Source organism: Melozone crissalis, unplaced genomic scaffold (genome assembly GCF_028551555.1).
Source record: "Melozone crissalis strain CALT ecotype California unplaced genomic scaffold, PUWL_Pcris_2 ptg000042l_1, whole genome shotgun sequence".
In the NCBI taxonomy this organism is placed as follows: domain Eukaryota; kingdom Metazoa; phylum Chordata; class Aves; order Passeriformes; family Passerellidae; genus Melozone; species Melozone crissalis.
Window position 1 is genome coordinate 55,675,642 of NW_026535820.1, and position 17,737 is coordinate 55,693,378.

At 40.4% G+C, this 17,737-nt stretch overlaps 1 protein-coding gene across 2 annotated transcripts in view; it reads left to right on the forward strand.

Annotated features, from left to right (window-relative positions):
* FARS2 (phenylalanyl-tRNA synthetase 2, mitochondrial) overlaps nt 1-17,737 on the forward strand; it is a 230,912-nt gene that overhangs the window by 146,064 nt on the left and 67,111 nt on the right. For both annotated transcript variants that reach the window (XM_054284695.1, XM_054284696.1), the window contains one exon: nt 7,556-7,707. In XM_054284695.1, coding sequence (XP_054140670.1) covers nt 7,556-7,707 — 152 coding nt within the window. The remainder of the gene's footprint in view (nt 1-7,555; nt 7,708-17,737) is intronic.

Consider the following 17,737-nt stretch of genomic DNA (forward strand, 5'->3'; position numbering starts at 1 on the left):
CTGAGAAGTTGGGATTTGTTGATTTATACCAGCTTATTACCTGTTCCTTGCAGGTGTGGCAGGTATTTTTAGAGAAGTGCAGGACACATATGTTTTTTAAAATTCATTGACAGCTTGTTTTCTGAGGTTTGTGTCTTCTCTTCTTTTTACCCTTGCCTGTGATTTTGCCTGTGGCATGGGATATTTGGGTAGGAAGGACAGGCAGAATATGGACAGTCCATGCGAAAGGCAGTCATAAGTGTTAATTACTAGTTTTAGTGTGAGAATCCACTTTGCTATTTTGGTGATTCCAAATCACTGGATTCCTTTCCCAGGATAGCAGCTTGCTTTTTTTCTATTGAAGACATCACAACAGAGTAAGGATTGTGCCATCAATTCCACTTGGTGTCACATGAGTTCTGTGGTAGCAACTGCTCAAATGGAAAAGCAATAACAGAAAAAGCATTTCTTAGTTTTTAGTTGTTTTGCAGTGATACATCTGTGATTGAGATGGGGAAAATGAGCACCATGAAACCAACTAGCTTGGTAGGCCATCAGCTAGGGGCCTGGGAAAGAAGCATGGGGAAATGCATTTTTTTTCCACAGTGGACATAGAACTGCTGAAGGAAAATGTTAGGCTAATTGCTTCTTTACCCTGATACTTTCAAAAGGGGTTTGTAAGGAGCTGTGATGTGGAAGTAAGTAGTAGAGAGCCATCCCTTTTGGTGATTCTCCCTGTGAGTCCTACTTTGTTCTATGGAAATGAGAAGTCTTTTTTGCCTCATTAAACACAGAGCATGGAGTCCATCACTGGTATTTAGGAATAATTTATACGTATCCTTTGGTGGTTTTTATAATCAGATCACAAGAAGCAAGGCATATCCAAATGCCCAAGGGAACAGGTATCTGGGAATATCTCTGCAGTGTACACTGTAACATCCTTGCTTTTAATAGGATTAGGTCAATACTTTCATCTTCTTTATGTCTTTCCTGACATTTTTTTCAATTCCTTACTTATCATTTAGAATCATAACCCTTTCAGTGGCAATACAAGTGCTCTTTTGTGTCTGGAAATCTTCTGAAAAGCCATACCTTATTTCTTGACTTTCTTACCACAGGTCAGCTAAAAATGCATATTTGCACTCAGAGAAGTATATTGTGACTTTAAACTTGACACATTTTTCATTACAAATTTAAACAAGCTTGACTTTAAAACAAAGTTTCTGCATTTTAATAAAATGTTGTAAGAACACAGTGTCCCTTTCCAGTGGGGCCACAGAGGCTTAGTAATCAGCATTACTTTTGGGTGAATGTGTGTAAAGGAAAGCATTCTACTCCCTCATTCTGCCGCAGCACCAGGCCTGTTGTGCATTTTTTCTGCTGCTTGGAAAATGTGGAGCTTATCAATGAAGTTTAATCTCTTCACTGGCTGTTACAGATCTTAATTTTTTCAGTGTCATATTAGATACTGGCTTTCCTTTGTCAGGCAGATTCCTCTATATGAGCTGTAACTTTTAGCATGCAAGAAAGTTTGCACTTGCTCCTGTGCATGTGCATATGTATGTGCATTTATTTTGTGTCTTAAGGGGGTTTACCTGAGGAAAGGTGCTTGATAAGCATTGAAGAAGGTGACTAAGTGGGATGATATGGAGAGCTACCTGCTTAGGAAGAATATAAGCAATTCAACTCTTTTTTGCTTTCCACCTTCAGGGAACCTGGAATGGGGCTCAAGAAAGAAATTGTTATCTCCAACATGACCCTGTAGGTTGTAGTTTAGGTGGGAAGGGGACAGAGCTGTCACAGTGACATGCATGGCATGAAGAGAGGGACCTGGTCCACAGGTTTGTGTCATCTCACACTGAAGGCTGAGACTTAGCAAGGAAGACAAGTCTGTAGCCTCAGGGCACCTCCCTGTTCAACTTGGATGTAGAAGGTCAGAACCACAGGATGAGTCAAGTTGGAAGGCACCCCAGCAGGTTGTCTGGTCCAACCTTCCTGCTCAAACAGTGCTGTCCCAGAGCACATGGGACAGGATTGCATCTGGATCGTTCTTGAATATCTCCATGTACAAAGAAAACCTCCTCCACTCAGAATGGTCCATGTACAAGCAGAGTGCCTGAAATCCATGGAGCACTTGATGTTCCCATGAGCATATGGTGTTCCCTGTACCTGTATGTGAGCTTTTCAAAGTTAAGAACTCTGTTGGGGTAAGCAGATTGGTGTCTAAAAAGGGCTGATCGTACTTCTGTGTTCATTCACTGGAAGGCTCAGAGCATCAGTGGAGGCTAACATGCTTCTGCCACTCCCTGAAGGAGGACAGAGCAGTGCATTGATCCCAGATTAGTCCATTTGCTTTGGTTTTGAGAGCTTAATCCCAAAATATATTTTATATCTGCTTATCAGACATTATGGTAGTTGTCTGTTGAAATTTAATTTCCTTCCTTGAAGATGTGTGTGTGTTTACACATAAAAATGTGTATATATATGTGTGCGTGTGTGTGTATACATGTATGAATATATAGAACTTACTAAATATATCTAAGGAAAAAATCAATTTGGTTAGGAGGGTATAAAACTTTCAATAATGGGGAACATTGTGACTAAATTTTAAGCCATGGCAGCCAAGAAATTCGAAGTTATGTTCCCTGCAGCAACTGTAATTTGTCTACACTGGTCATAAATACGGAAGTGTAAATCTAGAAGCATACACACTAATACAGGAAACTTCGTTATGTGCATGGGGGTTAAGTTACTGCTGTAAATTTGCAAATTTTAATTTCATGCCTGTTACGTGTTTAAATTTCCTATGATAACATTGAATTAATGTAGTTTCACCATGGAATATATTAAGAAAGGCTCAGTTATTACAGGACTGTAGTTTTCATTTTGATGAGAATATGATGTTGCATTAAAACTGTGTAGTTTATGTAGATATTTCTCCAAAACATGAGCAAGACAGGACTGTTAAAGCCTAGCAGCCACGATGCTGCTAAGTCTCATATTTTTCTGACTTAGACTGGTGATGGCAGTAAAGCATGGCTGACTTTTTAATAGCCTGGCTGCTGTGGAATTGCTAACCCAGTTTCTGGTGCGTGTCGTCGTTAACCTTGCATTTGTGTCGCCACTGTCAAAATACAAGTACAGCTTTTTCCTCTGCTGTGTTTGTCACTCATTTGTTTTGTCCCATCTGCAGCTGGCAGCAGGGAAGGAATGGAGTGAGCAGCCACAGCCCAAAACTTCTCCTGTCCCCTTGCCTTGTTGCACCCACCTGGGGGAAATGGCTTTTCTTCCTAATTACAAGTATTTGTGGAAAGTGCTGGTGTCCATCCTGTTGTTTGGGACTCTGTGCTAAAGACACTTCACAGCCTTGTGTGGGTTATTCACTGGTCCTGGCTGCGCATTATTGCCAGCTGTTTTTGCTGCAGCTTGTGAGGTTCTGCCCTCAGAAAGAAGTTTTCTCTCCCTTACAGCTGTGAGGTATCTGGATCCAGCCTAGCTGATGATCTTTTGCCATGTGTGGATGAACAGATACCACTCTTATGGTGACCACTTGATTCCTGCTGCCAAAGCATCCAGAGTAGTGGCCTGGTGTGGCCACATACACAGATCCCAAGTATTTGCTATTTTATGTTGGCAAATGAGTTCTGATGGATCCTGTTGCTGCTTAAGACAGCTGCCCCCCAATAACTCGAGCTGCTGCAATTCTTCATCCAACACATATTAACATAAACCAGTGAGAGGGACAATTTTCAGCTGGCTACAGCAGGCTGTGAGCTGCAGTGGTGAAGAAACAGGCACATGTTTGTTTTATCAGCTGCTGCAGGGACAATAATCTCAGAAAGGCAGAGCAGAGCAGTAGAGATGAGGAATGCCCTAAACTATCACCAACCCATATGAAAGACTAACAGCCCTGTGTTTTTAGCGGTGCACTCCTCAGGTAGGTGTAGGCATAGGCAAGGCAGGCTGGCAGAGCAGGTTATAGCACTGGTGTCCAACTACCATTTCTATACTAAAATTAGCATCCTGAGAGGGAAAAACTTGCAGTTTTAGGAAATACTTGGCTTATTTAGTAGTCAGAGAAAGAACTTTGACTAATGACTAGGAAACATATAACATGACTAGGAAGCATACATCAGAGAAAGATCTTTGACTGTTGACTAGGAAACATATATCATATATAACGTGTGGATCACCATAAACTTCCATTTTATTATTTAAAGAAATTATAGTAATTCAGAACTCCTAAATGTTTTCACTTTGGGTGATTGAAAAATGTGATGTCATTTATTATTTCCAAGATTTCCTACAAGATGGGCTCAGTGGAGTCCTACAGATAGTGTAATTTCTGGGAAAGCATTTGTTTTCTGAGGCTGTTGAAAAATGTCAGTGATAGTGTGCTGAAGTGTTTGAAACAGAAAGTGAACAGAATGTTTAAAGCAGCACCGTGGTGTCAAAACTTTGATGGAACCAAAAGGAGGGGTGCAGGGATGTCTGTGCATCAGCAGTGCTTACTGACAACTTGCAGCAGCACTCTGCAGGTGGGATCAGTTCTGCCATTTCCTAGACCTCTTTTCAGTTCCTCAAAAACCTAAGGGAGTGATCAGGGCATGGAAGTGGGAGCAGCACGGCTTCCAGGCTCGGGTGGTGTGCTAGGGTTCAGCCAACACACAGCCTGCAGAAGCAGATGTGTCCTGGTAGCTTCTCCAAACATTGTTTTGGAGGACTCCTGAGCCATGAAGCGAATGTAGCTGGAAGTGGTGGCTGGAGGCAACAACAGAGTAAAAGATTTAGTGGAAGAACACATTTCTCTCAAGGGGAGCCTTTGAAATGTCTGTAAATTCATAGCAAATGGTCTCCAGTGTTGGCATTTGCCTTGAACTTGAAAAAGGACCAAAGTCAATGGACTTTGGACCAGTCTGCTGTTATAGAGCAGGAGAGTTTAGAAAGGATCAAAGAATGGCAAAGAGGCCTGTTGGACCACAGTATGTATTTGCTGGAGTGCCTGAATACAAATGTAGGAACTTCATTTTGGCTTGCCAATTGGAGACTCTTTAGTCGCCTATTCGCATTTTAGGTGCAGCTAATAAACTATGATGTGACTCATGGAGCGCTACAGCAAACAGATCGATACATTTGAGAACTAGGAATTTTATCCTTGTACTAACTTTACTGTTGATATAAGACTTACTGCAATGATATTGACTGCAGCCAGGTGGTGAAGGGACAATATAATATGGGATTGTTGCCTTGCCTTTTACCATAAAAGATTTTTCTGTATTACAAGGCTCTGAGAAAAGGTTAGTAGCTAATAATAAAAAGTAATGCTTATGTTATGTTTTACGCATTTGTCCTTTCAGTCTTGGTAACACAAGCATACACACACAAAATTACAACAATTCTCTATCCACGCTAGTGACACTGAAGAGAAAAAGCTGCACACACAAGAAATTCATTCCCTGCTTCCCATGGGCAGGCCATCTCTGGAGAGCAGGGCCCCATCACATGTGATGGCTACCTGGGAAAATAGACACCATCAGTCCACATATCCCTTCTTCCCACTTTATATACTGAGCAGGATGTTGTAGGGTCTGGAGTGTCCCTTTGGTCATTTGGGGTCACCTGTCCCAGCTGTGTCTCCTCCCAAATTCTCCAGCTTTCTTGCCAGTGTGGCAATACGGAAAGCAGGAAAGGTTTTGGCTCTGTGCAAATACTGCCCAGCAATAACAAAAGCATCTCTATCTTACCAACCATATGTTCAGCACAAATCCAAAACACAGCCCCGTGCTTGCCCCTGTGAAGAAAATGAATTCTTGCCAAAACCAGCACAGGACATTTCTGAATTACCTAGACATGAAATTAGTTTTCTTTATTGTCCTTGTACCTGTGTGAATGAAAGTAGATGCCTTGCTAAGGCTCATGAGCCACATCTGGTTGAATGATTAAATGTCCTGAACTGTGAGTGCAGTGAGTTTTGTATTAGTCCCACCAAGCTTTGAAAGGTGTTCAGTATATTCCTGAACTACAGCAGTGGTAAATAAAGTGATGGATGGGAATGAGGTGAGACTAGAGGGGTCTACTGCAGGATCATAACTTTATTTACACTAACACATGTATCAAGTTTTTGTCTGAGGAACATCTCCAGCATCTGCAGCTGCGACTTTTGTAGAGCAGAGACATTTGCATTTCATTCATTAGTGTTTTATCAAAAGCTCTTTTGCAATGGATTTGTTGTGCAAGTTTCCTTTTTTAATTTGATGTACAGGGTATGAATTCATTTGACAAGTTTATTCCTGTAACAAGTTCAATAATCATTTGTGATTCACAATTTTATGTGCTGGGGGTGTTATTAATTTAAAACTGGCACTGTATTCCTTATCGGATATTTATTGACTGGTTTACACTCTACAGAACAGTATTTGAGTAAATCAGAATACTGTAAACTTGCCTTATTAACAGGTTTATTGCTTTAGCAGGTACTCACTTAAGTTTCCACTGCTCCATCATAAAACATTCCCAGACATGGAATACATTTTGAGTGAGATATTATATTGTATAGACCAAGGTATACACATGGAATCTCTTGTATATATAAAGAAAATAATAAAATAGATGTTTTCTCCTGCAGACTCCATCTATCTTGTGCAAAAGTACTTTTTTCAACTGCAGAGAATTAATGCAAGGCAGAAGTAAGATACTGTATGACCTAGAGGTCATGAAAGGAGAATGTTACCATTTTCTGTTCTTCAAAGGGCGAAACATCTCACCAAAGGTGAGATCTGAAACCCACAGAGTCCTGGGAAGTTTCATCAAAACTGAAAAGTTAATTATCTGGTTTCATTTCTCTTTCTATTCCCATTTTTACAAATAACAAGTTACACTATCTGCCCACTCTGTGTGGGCAGCAAAGGTTCCCCTTTGTGTTTAAAAGCCTACTGTGGTACTTGTGGAATGAATAACTATGTTAACAGCCATACCTTTTGTGTTGTTGTAGATGTTTAAATGTCTAGAAAAACCACCAGAAAGTGAACTGATCCCTCTTTTTAAGCCAAAGTGTGTTTCTTATTAAAACATTTTAATAAGAAGTTGCCCATTTATGACTTTGTTAAAAATTTGATAGTAAAAATAATAAATATGTTGTGTAATATAAGAGTCCTATAATATGCATATAAATTTTATACCTGAATGTGACAAGAAGTTTTGAATATGCCAGAAGTCTGGAAAATGCTTTTAAAAAGTGCAGTTCTACCCAGTGAAAAACCACCTGACATTATCTCTTCCTTCTAAGCAGCTCTGTTGCAAAAGTGTGTTCAGAGTAATAAACTCTGATTTTGGCAAACAAAACCAAGATTTTTCTTATGAATGAAAAAAACAAAGTTGTTATGAGGGGATCTTTAAAGGACATTTCCTAGTATAAAATCTTTCATCTCAGTCATTTATGAGGTCAGTTTGTCCTTCAAAGACCATTTCAAAAAGCCTCTAAACTGTGTACTTTGTGTACTTTGTAAGTTCAGAACAGTTGTAGATATAGTTATCAAGTCCAACCATGTATAAAGGTATGTTTTTAAATTTCTTTTAGCCACTCAGCCGATATCCACCTTTGATCAATGACATCTCCTTCTGGCTGCCCTCTGAGACATACTCTCAGAATGATTTCTATGATTTGGTTCGAACCATTGGTGGAGACTTGATAGAAAAGGTTGTCCTGCTGGATGAATTTGCCCATCCAAAGTAAGTGAAAATTTTAACACATTTTCCTGTGGTCATAGTATAAATATTTTGTGAATATTTTAGTTCTGTATACCAAGAAGTTCTTGATTCTTATATTTGCACATTTCATTTTTAGCTCCAAAACTATCCTGAAGCAAAAAAACCCCCAAACAACAAACTTTTTATTTAAAAGAAATATTACCTATTTTTCAGTTTTCCACTAGTACTGAACTTCTGGTATTCAGACTACCCCAATGCTTTGTGCTCAGGATTTGGCAGCAACAGTGAACAACTGCCTTCCTCAATACATCTGGCAGTGCGTGACACTCCTGTCCGGCGCGTGTCTGACATTCTAGTCCTGCTCTTTGCTAAGTGAATGAAGTTTGTCTCCTTGTTCTCTTCCTTTCTTCTTCTAGTCTTGGCACACTAGTAGACCTTTACTATAATGTCAGTACTAATAATGGTTTGTTGCAGAATGCTATTGTTGGTGTTCAACTGTGAGGGAAAAAAAAAGACCTTGTTCATTTCTTTCTGACACTTATTTCTATGCTGTTGAACAATCTCTCGGGTTTCAGAACATTATATGGGTATTGCAGCACTGACATGACCAGGGAGTGCACAGGGTATTTGTCCAACTGGTAATAACAGTTGCCTCAAAAGCAGGCAAGTATCAGCTATTACATATGTACTGCTTTTCAATTTGCTGTTTCCAAATCAAGAAATAAAAAAGCTGCTGGCTATCTAGCTTTCTAAAACTGAGGTTTAAAATAATTTGTCTTGAGACTTTTTAAAGTGCTGTAGGAAGGCAAATAATAAACCTTTTTTTAAGATAACAGGAAAATGTTTCATGCTGTTCTCCAACACCTATAGATTTTTTATTTTCTGCTTTCTGCATCCAGGTATTTAACTCTTGTGTTCTTTTGAATTTGGTATGTGATGCAGGCCAGATGAATTGATTGTTCTGTGGCCTAGTTTTCATGGCTTTACAGTGGATTTTTATTTTCTGAGGGTTTTTTCCTTTTTACCCTTTTTGTGTAGTGTTATATGAGACTGTTTGTGCTATGTGAAGAAACAGAAATGGAAATGAAATTTGTATGGGCATCTTAAAACTTCGAGTCATTAATTCTTGAGTCTTTCTCACATGCAAATCATGCAAAAGCACACATTTTACTCAAGATGGTGTGTGCAGAAGAGGAATACAGGTTAGGATAAGATAATGAGTACTTTTCATTGTAAAGAACAGAATATGTCTTTCAGGGAAATTGGGAAACAAGTTTATTGCAGATATGGGTAACTTCTTATTGCACTTGGAGTGCACCATAGTATCAGTTAGTGCAAGTACGTACACATTGAAGGCTCTGCACACAGATCCTGCTGTCTTCTATCATGATGGTTCTCAAACAGTAGAATCAACATTTTTTGGTAAAAATTGTTGAACCCCATTCTGGAACTGATCCTTCCATTCTTTCATGCCAGAAGTTTATTGTATGTGTAACACCTCAGTGCTCATTGCCACTTTTTGTCTGCATTCTCCTCAGTGATACCAGACCAGCAATTATCTTCGTTGTTACATCATCTCTTGGGGGAAAATCCTATGTGTAGTGCAAGCAGCTCTTCCAAGCCTGAAAGTTTGGAGAAGTCTTGTTCCCTGCTTCCTCAAACAGTGGCAGTATTATTCTGTGATTACTCTGAGCATCTTACTGGGGAAATCCACATACGCTGTGGCAGCCTGCCAGCAGCACTGCATCAGTCATGGCTCAACTCACAGGTTATGCTTCTCTTCTTTGCTGAGAACATTGGCTTCCATACTAGTAGAGTGGTGAGGCAGGGACAGCATTCACTACTCTGGTTTTCTACTATGTGTATTTTCTCCTTTGATATGCTTTGACACATGCAGAACATATTCCAAGGATGACAGTTGTCCCTCCTCGAGGAATACACCTCTGGTTCCCTCTGTGACTTCTGCAAATAGAAGGGAAGGTTGATTGCTCACAGAGAATTGTCAAACAGATTTAGGACCTTTACTAGTTTTGTTCTCTAAACCATTTAAACCTCACTCAGCAGACATCCAAATATGTTTTGACACTTTAGGGAGGAAAAATTTCTCACCTTTACATCTGAAGAATTTAAGAGGTGACACTAATTGATTGTTGGTAAGTGATGTTGTAGATTGGTTTTTTCACCTGCAACAACAGTAAAAGAAATATTTTCAAATGTCCCATTAAAAATCAGTAATTCCAAAGAGATTATCTACTGCATCAACAAGGAATCATAAATGAAGGCTTTCATAATGGTTACTTTGCCCTTTCTTTTTAGAACAGGATGTGTGCAGATATGTAACTTTTGAGAACTGATGATGTAAGTGACATCAGTAATTTTGTTTGATTTTTAAAAGCCTTGGAAGACTGACGTTTTGAAAAGAGTTTTCTACTTAGTCTTAATTCCTAGATAATCATCTTGGTATGGGAATGATACAGTGGTTTCTTTAATTCAGTGTTGCAGAAAAGTCTCTGGGCACAGAAATTAACATAAGAGATCCTCAGCGTTGCTATGGATCTGTATGTTACAGATCTAGGCACTTGTAATCATTATCTTGAATTTTTAGTGAATCTGCTGTGGAGGATGGGAGAAAAGTGTCTAGGACTGGAAAAACTGCAGTGCTGCTGTTTTGAATGTTAGTTACTTACAAGCAGCTTATTAAGTTCCTGCTTGTATTTAATCACTTCTAGAATTTAAAATTCAGATTTTTTTTATCCTTTAAAAACACCAGTTTCATGAGGAATTAGGACATTTGGTAGTCTCATTTTCCTTCTTAAACTGCTTTTCTTAGTTATTGGACTATAAAGATCTGAAGGTAGAAAATGTTACACAAATAAAACCAATTTATAACACAAAAAGAGGTCTTTAAATGAAGATCCTTTATAGAGGCTGCCTGTGTAATACTGTGTAGTTGTCTTTTCTGTGGTTCAGAAACCTTTCAAGATTTCACTGGGCTTTGGACTGATACCCATTCTGCAGTACATTGCGTATTACTAATTGCTAATACACATTATGGTGTGTATTAGCAGTGAAAATGTATTTCTCTACAGGGAAAAGGAAAGTGGGGGCAGGAAAGAGCATGGGGTAAGTAATTGTTTAAGCAAGGAAGAGATGCCTGAAATCAAGTAAATCTTGATTATCTGCTTTGTAAGGCAATAATATTGAGACAACTTTTAGGGAAGCGCAGGCAATTTAAAGATAGAGCAGAATGAAAGGAGTCTCATTGCTGAAAAGCACAAATTTAGGAGAATGCCAAGTTTCTCTGCTGGAGTAATTAAGAACTGTTCCAGCCTAAATGTGTCCTAGGTAAACTTAACTGAGCAAAATCAAAACACAGCACTGAGGTAAACTGAGTAATGTGTGATGTGTCACACAGTCAGGGTTTAACCTCATCCAAGATGAATAATGCAAAACAGGGCTGCAACACACTGTTACTCAGGTATAGAAAGAATCAGCCAGCATATGTGAAGGAAAAGTTGTGACTTTTTTAAGTGCCAAGAAAACTGAGTGAAGCTGTGGTGGTTTTGGCAAGAACAAGAGCAGGCTATCAGTAAGAAAAGCAGAGAAGTGTCTCTTTGCAATGAGCAGAACATTTTCCACCTGTGTATTGCATGTCCATCCTGTGTATTGCAGCTATTTTTGCTTGATGCATTAGCTTCAAACAGTTAGACTTTCATACATTTGGATGGTAGAATGCATTTCTCCATGCATGATGTGTGAAGTGAGTTCACTGTGACTCGCCTGGAGTTGTCAGATGCCCCATGAGCCGTGTAACCAGCCACCGGAAGGCAGTGGCACTGTTTTTGCTACCTGACTGAATTATTTCTTTCAAATCCTCGGAGATCTTTAAGGACCTTTAAGCATTGCTGTGCAAATACACAATGAGTGAGGATTTGTAGCTGACATTTTCCCCCTTGGAACATTTTAGTGAACAAACATTTGCAAAAAAAAAAAAAAATTGGACTTTATTGATACTGAAAGAAGAAGAGAAAGGGGTGTTTCCCTTTCTCTTGCAATGGCTGTTTTATCCTCCATATCTTTACGTTTAGGCCTTCTACTACCCAACTTGTCTAAGCTGTCTAATCAATATGAATTAGATAAGCTTCAGAAATTAAATCAGAAAGTAATCTCTTTTTCAGTAGTCAAGACTTCTCCAGTTTTGGATAGGAAACAGGTTTCACAGGAAAAAAGAAAGGGTAGCTGAATGGCAGTCAAAAGGTAGAAAGGTCTCTGCCTGCTATGAATAAGCAGATCAATGCAGAGGATCCCAGGAAGAGGGATTTACATTCCTTCATTCATACAGTTTTGGTGATATTCAGATAAGTACTGTGGCTGCACACATGCAGAATTTCAGGCATGGTAATTGAAGCATATCTGAACAAAAGAATAGAGGAAGTAGTGGTTAATCATACATGGTAGAATATGTGATAGAAGTGGCGCAAGACATTTGTGACCCACATTGTCCTTGATGAAGAGGGCAGAGAGAGATAAGAGTCCAGGGGTGAGAACTTGTCCCCTAAAATGCATCACCAAAGACAGAATACAGAAATGCTGAGGTTGTTTATCTTTTTTTGGGCAAGACTTGCAAGTGTGCTTTCCAGTTTAGCATGCCATGTTTCTCTTGTGTAAGGTATCTTGTGTAATCCCATGACATGTGATGGCCTCACATCTTCCTTCTGAAGATGTATTTTCTGCATTTTGCTGTGAAGTTATTTTCCTGTTGGTCTTTCAAAGTTAGTTACTAATATTTCTGTTTTGTTAGAAAGATAAGGGAAGTAAGGAAAGATACGGCTCCACATCTTTCTTTGCAAGGAAGATACACAGGTAGACTGAAAAAGTTATACAAAATTGTAATCTAGACATGGACTGTGTCCTCAGTGTACTTAAGAGGTAAATTTTTAATCAGGGCAACTAAAAATATCCTGAAAAGGCAGACTGAGGACAGTAAGGGGGAAAAATTGATTTGCTGTGTTTTGACGGCTATGCTGTTAAAAATATAAGGGGAATAGGTAAGAAAGGATTTATTCTTGCCTTTGAGTCAATTACTTGCACATTTGTGGGGTGAGATCTGCACATTTGTCACAGTCTGTTAAATGAAGTGAGAGGAAATGTATTGGCTGCTGTGAAGGAGGAAGGTAGGTGCACTGTGGCACCATCTTTAGAGATTTTGGGAGTACTCAGATGACCTGTGTCTCTTCTTTTCCAAACAGTAAAAGGAAGAGATCTGACAGCAAAGAGTCAGATCCTGTTAACTGCTGTGTTGTGTCAATGCAGGCCCCTAGCTCCTTGTTAGTGCATAGAAAATACAATGTAAGATTATCACTTTCCACCAGATGCCAGATTTTGCACATTCCTTATATACATGGAGATAAAATGAAATACTTTTAGGTCTGGTTTATTCATTAAAGCTGGCTTGGTTTTGTCTTGCTTCTGGAATAGGTGAATTAAGCAGAATAATTCTTAAGTGCTTCTTGCTGCTAATATTACACAAATTAAAACAATCAAGTCAGTCCCCAAACACCTTGTTGTTCTTCAGCCTGAGCACTTTACAATTTGCTAAGGGATTCTTTGCGATTACCTTTAACTGCTGAACTGGCAAAGTCCCAGCAGCAGCTTCTCTGCAGAGAAAAACAACCCAGAAGCCGCTTTTGACAGTAGCTAGCAGAGAATTGGTTTTCAATTAATGAAAAATGTTCTCCAGCTCCATTTTTTTTCCCCTGTATTTGATCACATGAATGTCAGACTATAACATTTTTGAAATAGATTAAGTGTTCGTGGAAGGATCTGTCAGAGGATTCTCATTCTCTTCTGAGCCTTTCTTCAGCTGTCACAGTAGAGCATGACCACATTGTGGCTAGTTAAACCACTACAGTAGGACCACCAGTCCATCTTCTCTCTTTTCTCTTTCTTGTCCTCACCAGGATCAATGCCACCTGTTTTTTCTTGAGAATAAGAACCTTTTCTGTCCTTCCTGCTACAGTCATGCTGATGGCAAGGTTGTCTACAAGTGTTGGAGCAATGCCACAAATACAGGCTGGGCAGAGAATGGCTTGAGAGCAACCCTGCACAGAAAGGGTGTTGGTTGATGAGAAGATTTTGAGTGTTGGTTGCTCCACATGTTGTGGCACCGTGCACTTGCAGCCCAGAAAGCCAATTGTACCCTGGGCTGCATCCAAAGCAGCGTGGCCAGCAGACAGGGAGGGGATTCTGCCCTCTGTTCTGCCCTTGTGGGACAATACCTGGAGTGCTGGATCCAGCTCTGGGTCCCAACATCAGAAAGATGTGGATCTGTTGTAGCAAGTCCAGAGAAAGCCACAGAGACGCTCAGAGGGCTGGAACACCTCTCCTATGAAGACAGGCTGAGAGAGTTGGGGTTGTTCAGCCTGGGAAAGAGAAGACTCCGGGGAGATCTCAGAGCACCTTTCAATACCTGAAGGGGGCCTGCAGGAGAGCTGGAGAGGGACTTCTTACAAGGGCATATAGTAACAGGACATGCTGAGAGAGGCTAGGTTTAGACTAGAAAGAAATTCTTTGCTATGAGGGTGGTGAGGCACTGGAACAGGTTGCCCAGAGAAGTTGTGGATGCCCCATTCTGAGAGACTGGACTGTTAATGGTTAATGACTCAAACAATTGACCACTTCCACCAGGTGCAGAGGGACTGTATATACCCATCACAGGAGGCTTCAGCTGGGTGTTGAACAAGATAAAGGAAGGGGCTGATAAGAGGCAAATCCTTGGAAGCAGGAAAAATGCTTTTTATCATGCCAAAGTTCTTACACAAGTGGCTCAGCTGTGAAAAATCCCTTCTGGAGCACTATGAGGACATTTATACATAGCTTGAGGGTATTCATCCCTGCTGATGTGCTATAATTGCTGTAATATTTCATAAGGTGTCATAAGGTGTAATAAAAGGCTGAAGGTGTCATAAACCATCAAACACTCCTGAAGTGTCCTCTGATCCAAAGTATTGCATCATCCAGTGTAAAACTCCAACTCTCCACTCCAGGGGAGGTACCTGGGTGTTTCCACCTGAACCTGAGTGAATAAAGCCACTGGACTCTGTTTTGTGGGCTTCCCCACCCCTGGCAGAGGCGACTGTTCCCACTGAGAAGATCAGAAGAGGACCAATGGGAAGCCATCAGCACCCACAATGGTGGGGTGCTTTTTTTAACTGTTAATCTATTTCTCCCCCCTCTCTCCCCACCTTTTTCTATTTATTTGACTCTCCCTCTCCCTCACAGTTACTGTTAAAAATCTGTACTATTGACTATAGCATATGGTGTTGTTTGCTCCTTAATTCAGGCAGAAACATCTCTAATAATTTTAACAACCATATTTTAACACCATTCCTGGAAATATTCAAGACCAGGTTGTGTGAGGCTTTGAGCAACCCAGTCTAGTGGAAGATGTCCCTGCCCATGGCAGGTAGTTGGGAACTAGATAATATTAAAATTCCTTCCAACCCAAACCATTCAATGATAGTTTTATGATTCTTTTGCCTTGTGGGCTTCGGCTTAGGAGATGTGTGTGTAATGAAGTTTGGGCACATTTCACTCCTGGTAAATGTGTGTATCAGGCACTCCCTGTGCCCCAGACCAGCCCAACAGCCGGTGCTGTTTGATTGATTCACAGAGTGGCCTCAGCTACTCTTTGGGCTCTTCTTCTTTGCTGCCTTTTTCTCCTTAGAACAGCAGCTGTGTAGAAATAGCAGCTCCATTCTCACAGCAGCCCCTGCTTGGACGTGGTCAGGGACTTTCTGGCCAAACTAATTTAGAGTAAACACTAGGCTGCTCAGAAAGAGATGCTTTATGAAGACATACAGGTTCTGTTCATGGCCCAGCAGAGCTGAGATAAGCTCTCAGGTTTCATCCTGGCTGCCTAAAGGAAATTTAAAGGAGCCAGGAGTTCCACTCCATGTCAGGAACTCCAAGGTAACCCTGCCATGATGATTGATCTATGGCTTCAGCAGATCTTGCACTCCCTGCTTTATAGCAGTCATGGTGCCCTGCTGTTCTTCACCAGGACTGAGACTGTTGGAGTTCAGCCTTCCCAGATATTCTGCACAGTGGCAAGGACTTTCATGGAGCCCAGAGCACCCATCTGCTGCTGGGGTTTGGGTTTTTTTGGTGTTTTTTTTTGTTTGTTTCTTTTTTTTTTTTTTTTGGTTCTGGTTCTTTTTGGTTTTTTTTGGGGGGGGTGGTTTTGGGGTTTTTTTGTTTGGTTTTTTTTTTGTTTGGTTTTTTATTTTGTTTGTTTGTTTGTTTGTTTGTTTTTGGTTTTTTTTAGGAAACAGGACTGAGAAGCTTTTAATTCTTCCTTTTCCTCACCAGCAAAACATTCCTGATTGAAATGAATATAGAGAACCAATTGAGTAAATATGTACATATATATATATATATATGCACACCCTTGTTCCAACTTTTTTGTAATACAAAATAGGGGGAAGTCAGAGACAGCAAAAATGAGCATGCACTTCCATAGCACAAGCTAAGAAGTATTGTTTGATATGGAAGCAGACCTTTTCAGTGCTGCATTTGTTAGCTGTATATCTGCAGATTTGGAATCAGTCTGCATACTTCTGTTAAGCACCCTTTTCAAAGTTTTTTAACTGCTTGGCCTACAGCTTTTGAATTCCAGTGTGGATTCAGATACTTAATTCCTTTGGGTTGCTTTTACAGTCTCCCAGATAGCAGTTCCCTATCCAAATCCAAGTGTCACAAAGAACTATGAGAGGAATGAGGAGTGGGGAAGTCTTTCCTGTAGAAAAAGCAAGCGCTTGAACTGTTCTAAAAAAACCCAAAACAACCCAAAATTTCTTGCTTTATACAAAAATCAAGTGAGTTCTGTGACTTGGGTCTTTTTACACAGCTTGTGACTGCTAGTTCAGATTTCTGATGCCAATGTTTATTTGAAGACCATCTAATTGTGGAAGAATAAAAAAAGGAATAATCAGCTGACCATGATAGACAGATTCTACTTTCTTTGCTGTCCTCAGTGTTCAGACAGGCACCATGCAAATAGCTGTTCTTAATGGGTTCCTATTGAAGTCTGAGGTTTTCTTCAAACCATTGTATTCAAATCAATTGTGGGGCAGACAGTGTTCTGCTGTACCATCCCTGGCTCTCCAGAGTCTTCACTGAGAGAATTGTCTTTACTAACTGAAAATAATTTACTATAAATGTGCATCAGTAGCAGTCCCATTATTCTTTGGGAGGCTGGTGGCTAACACAGAGGTTTGTGGGAGGATTGGTATTCAAGGAAGGAAAAGATGAAGTAACCACAGGTTCCCATTAGAGAGTGGGGGGAAGCACAGCCCTGAAGTGTGATGTATCACTGGTGGTATTCCATAGGAAATGTAATCACCCTTCCCAGGTAATAAGAGAGGGAAAGTTAAGTATGTGAGCAACACAGAAGACAAGCATCAAACCCTTTACGTGTTCAGGCAGATGCAGAGGACAGACTTGCTGTATAGAAAAGGGATTGCTGGAGTCACAATGAATCATTTCTAAGAGGCTGCTCAGCTGAAGAGCCTTAACCTTTCTTCATCATGTCACCCTGAAGTCAGCCATTCACCACCAGTTCTCAGATGCAGCCCAGAAATCTTTGCCACAATTCCCAGAGCACTTCACAGCAGGTGTCACAGGAATTAGCAGGGTGATTTATTGACAAGCAGTGGGATGGTGAAAAATGGCCAAAGGAGTCAGCTGCCACAGGATGCACAAGGGATAGCAATAGGCTTATGAGTGTCTCCGAGTTCAGAGAAATCCTAGTGGATTGCTGACCTTGTAGAACAGATGTGGAGGCTGCTCCTGTGCAGAACTGTTTTTCCTAGTCTGCAATGGTGAGCATACTAGAGTTTGAGAAGCATTGCAATGGATGTATGTCAGAGAGGGAAAGCTTTTGTAATCACACTTGTTAAATGGTGACTATTGTCCCTCTCTACTCACTGAAATTGTTTTCTCTGCCTGTGCCAGTGCTCTGGCTGTCTGCTGCTGCCTGTGATGCTCATGG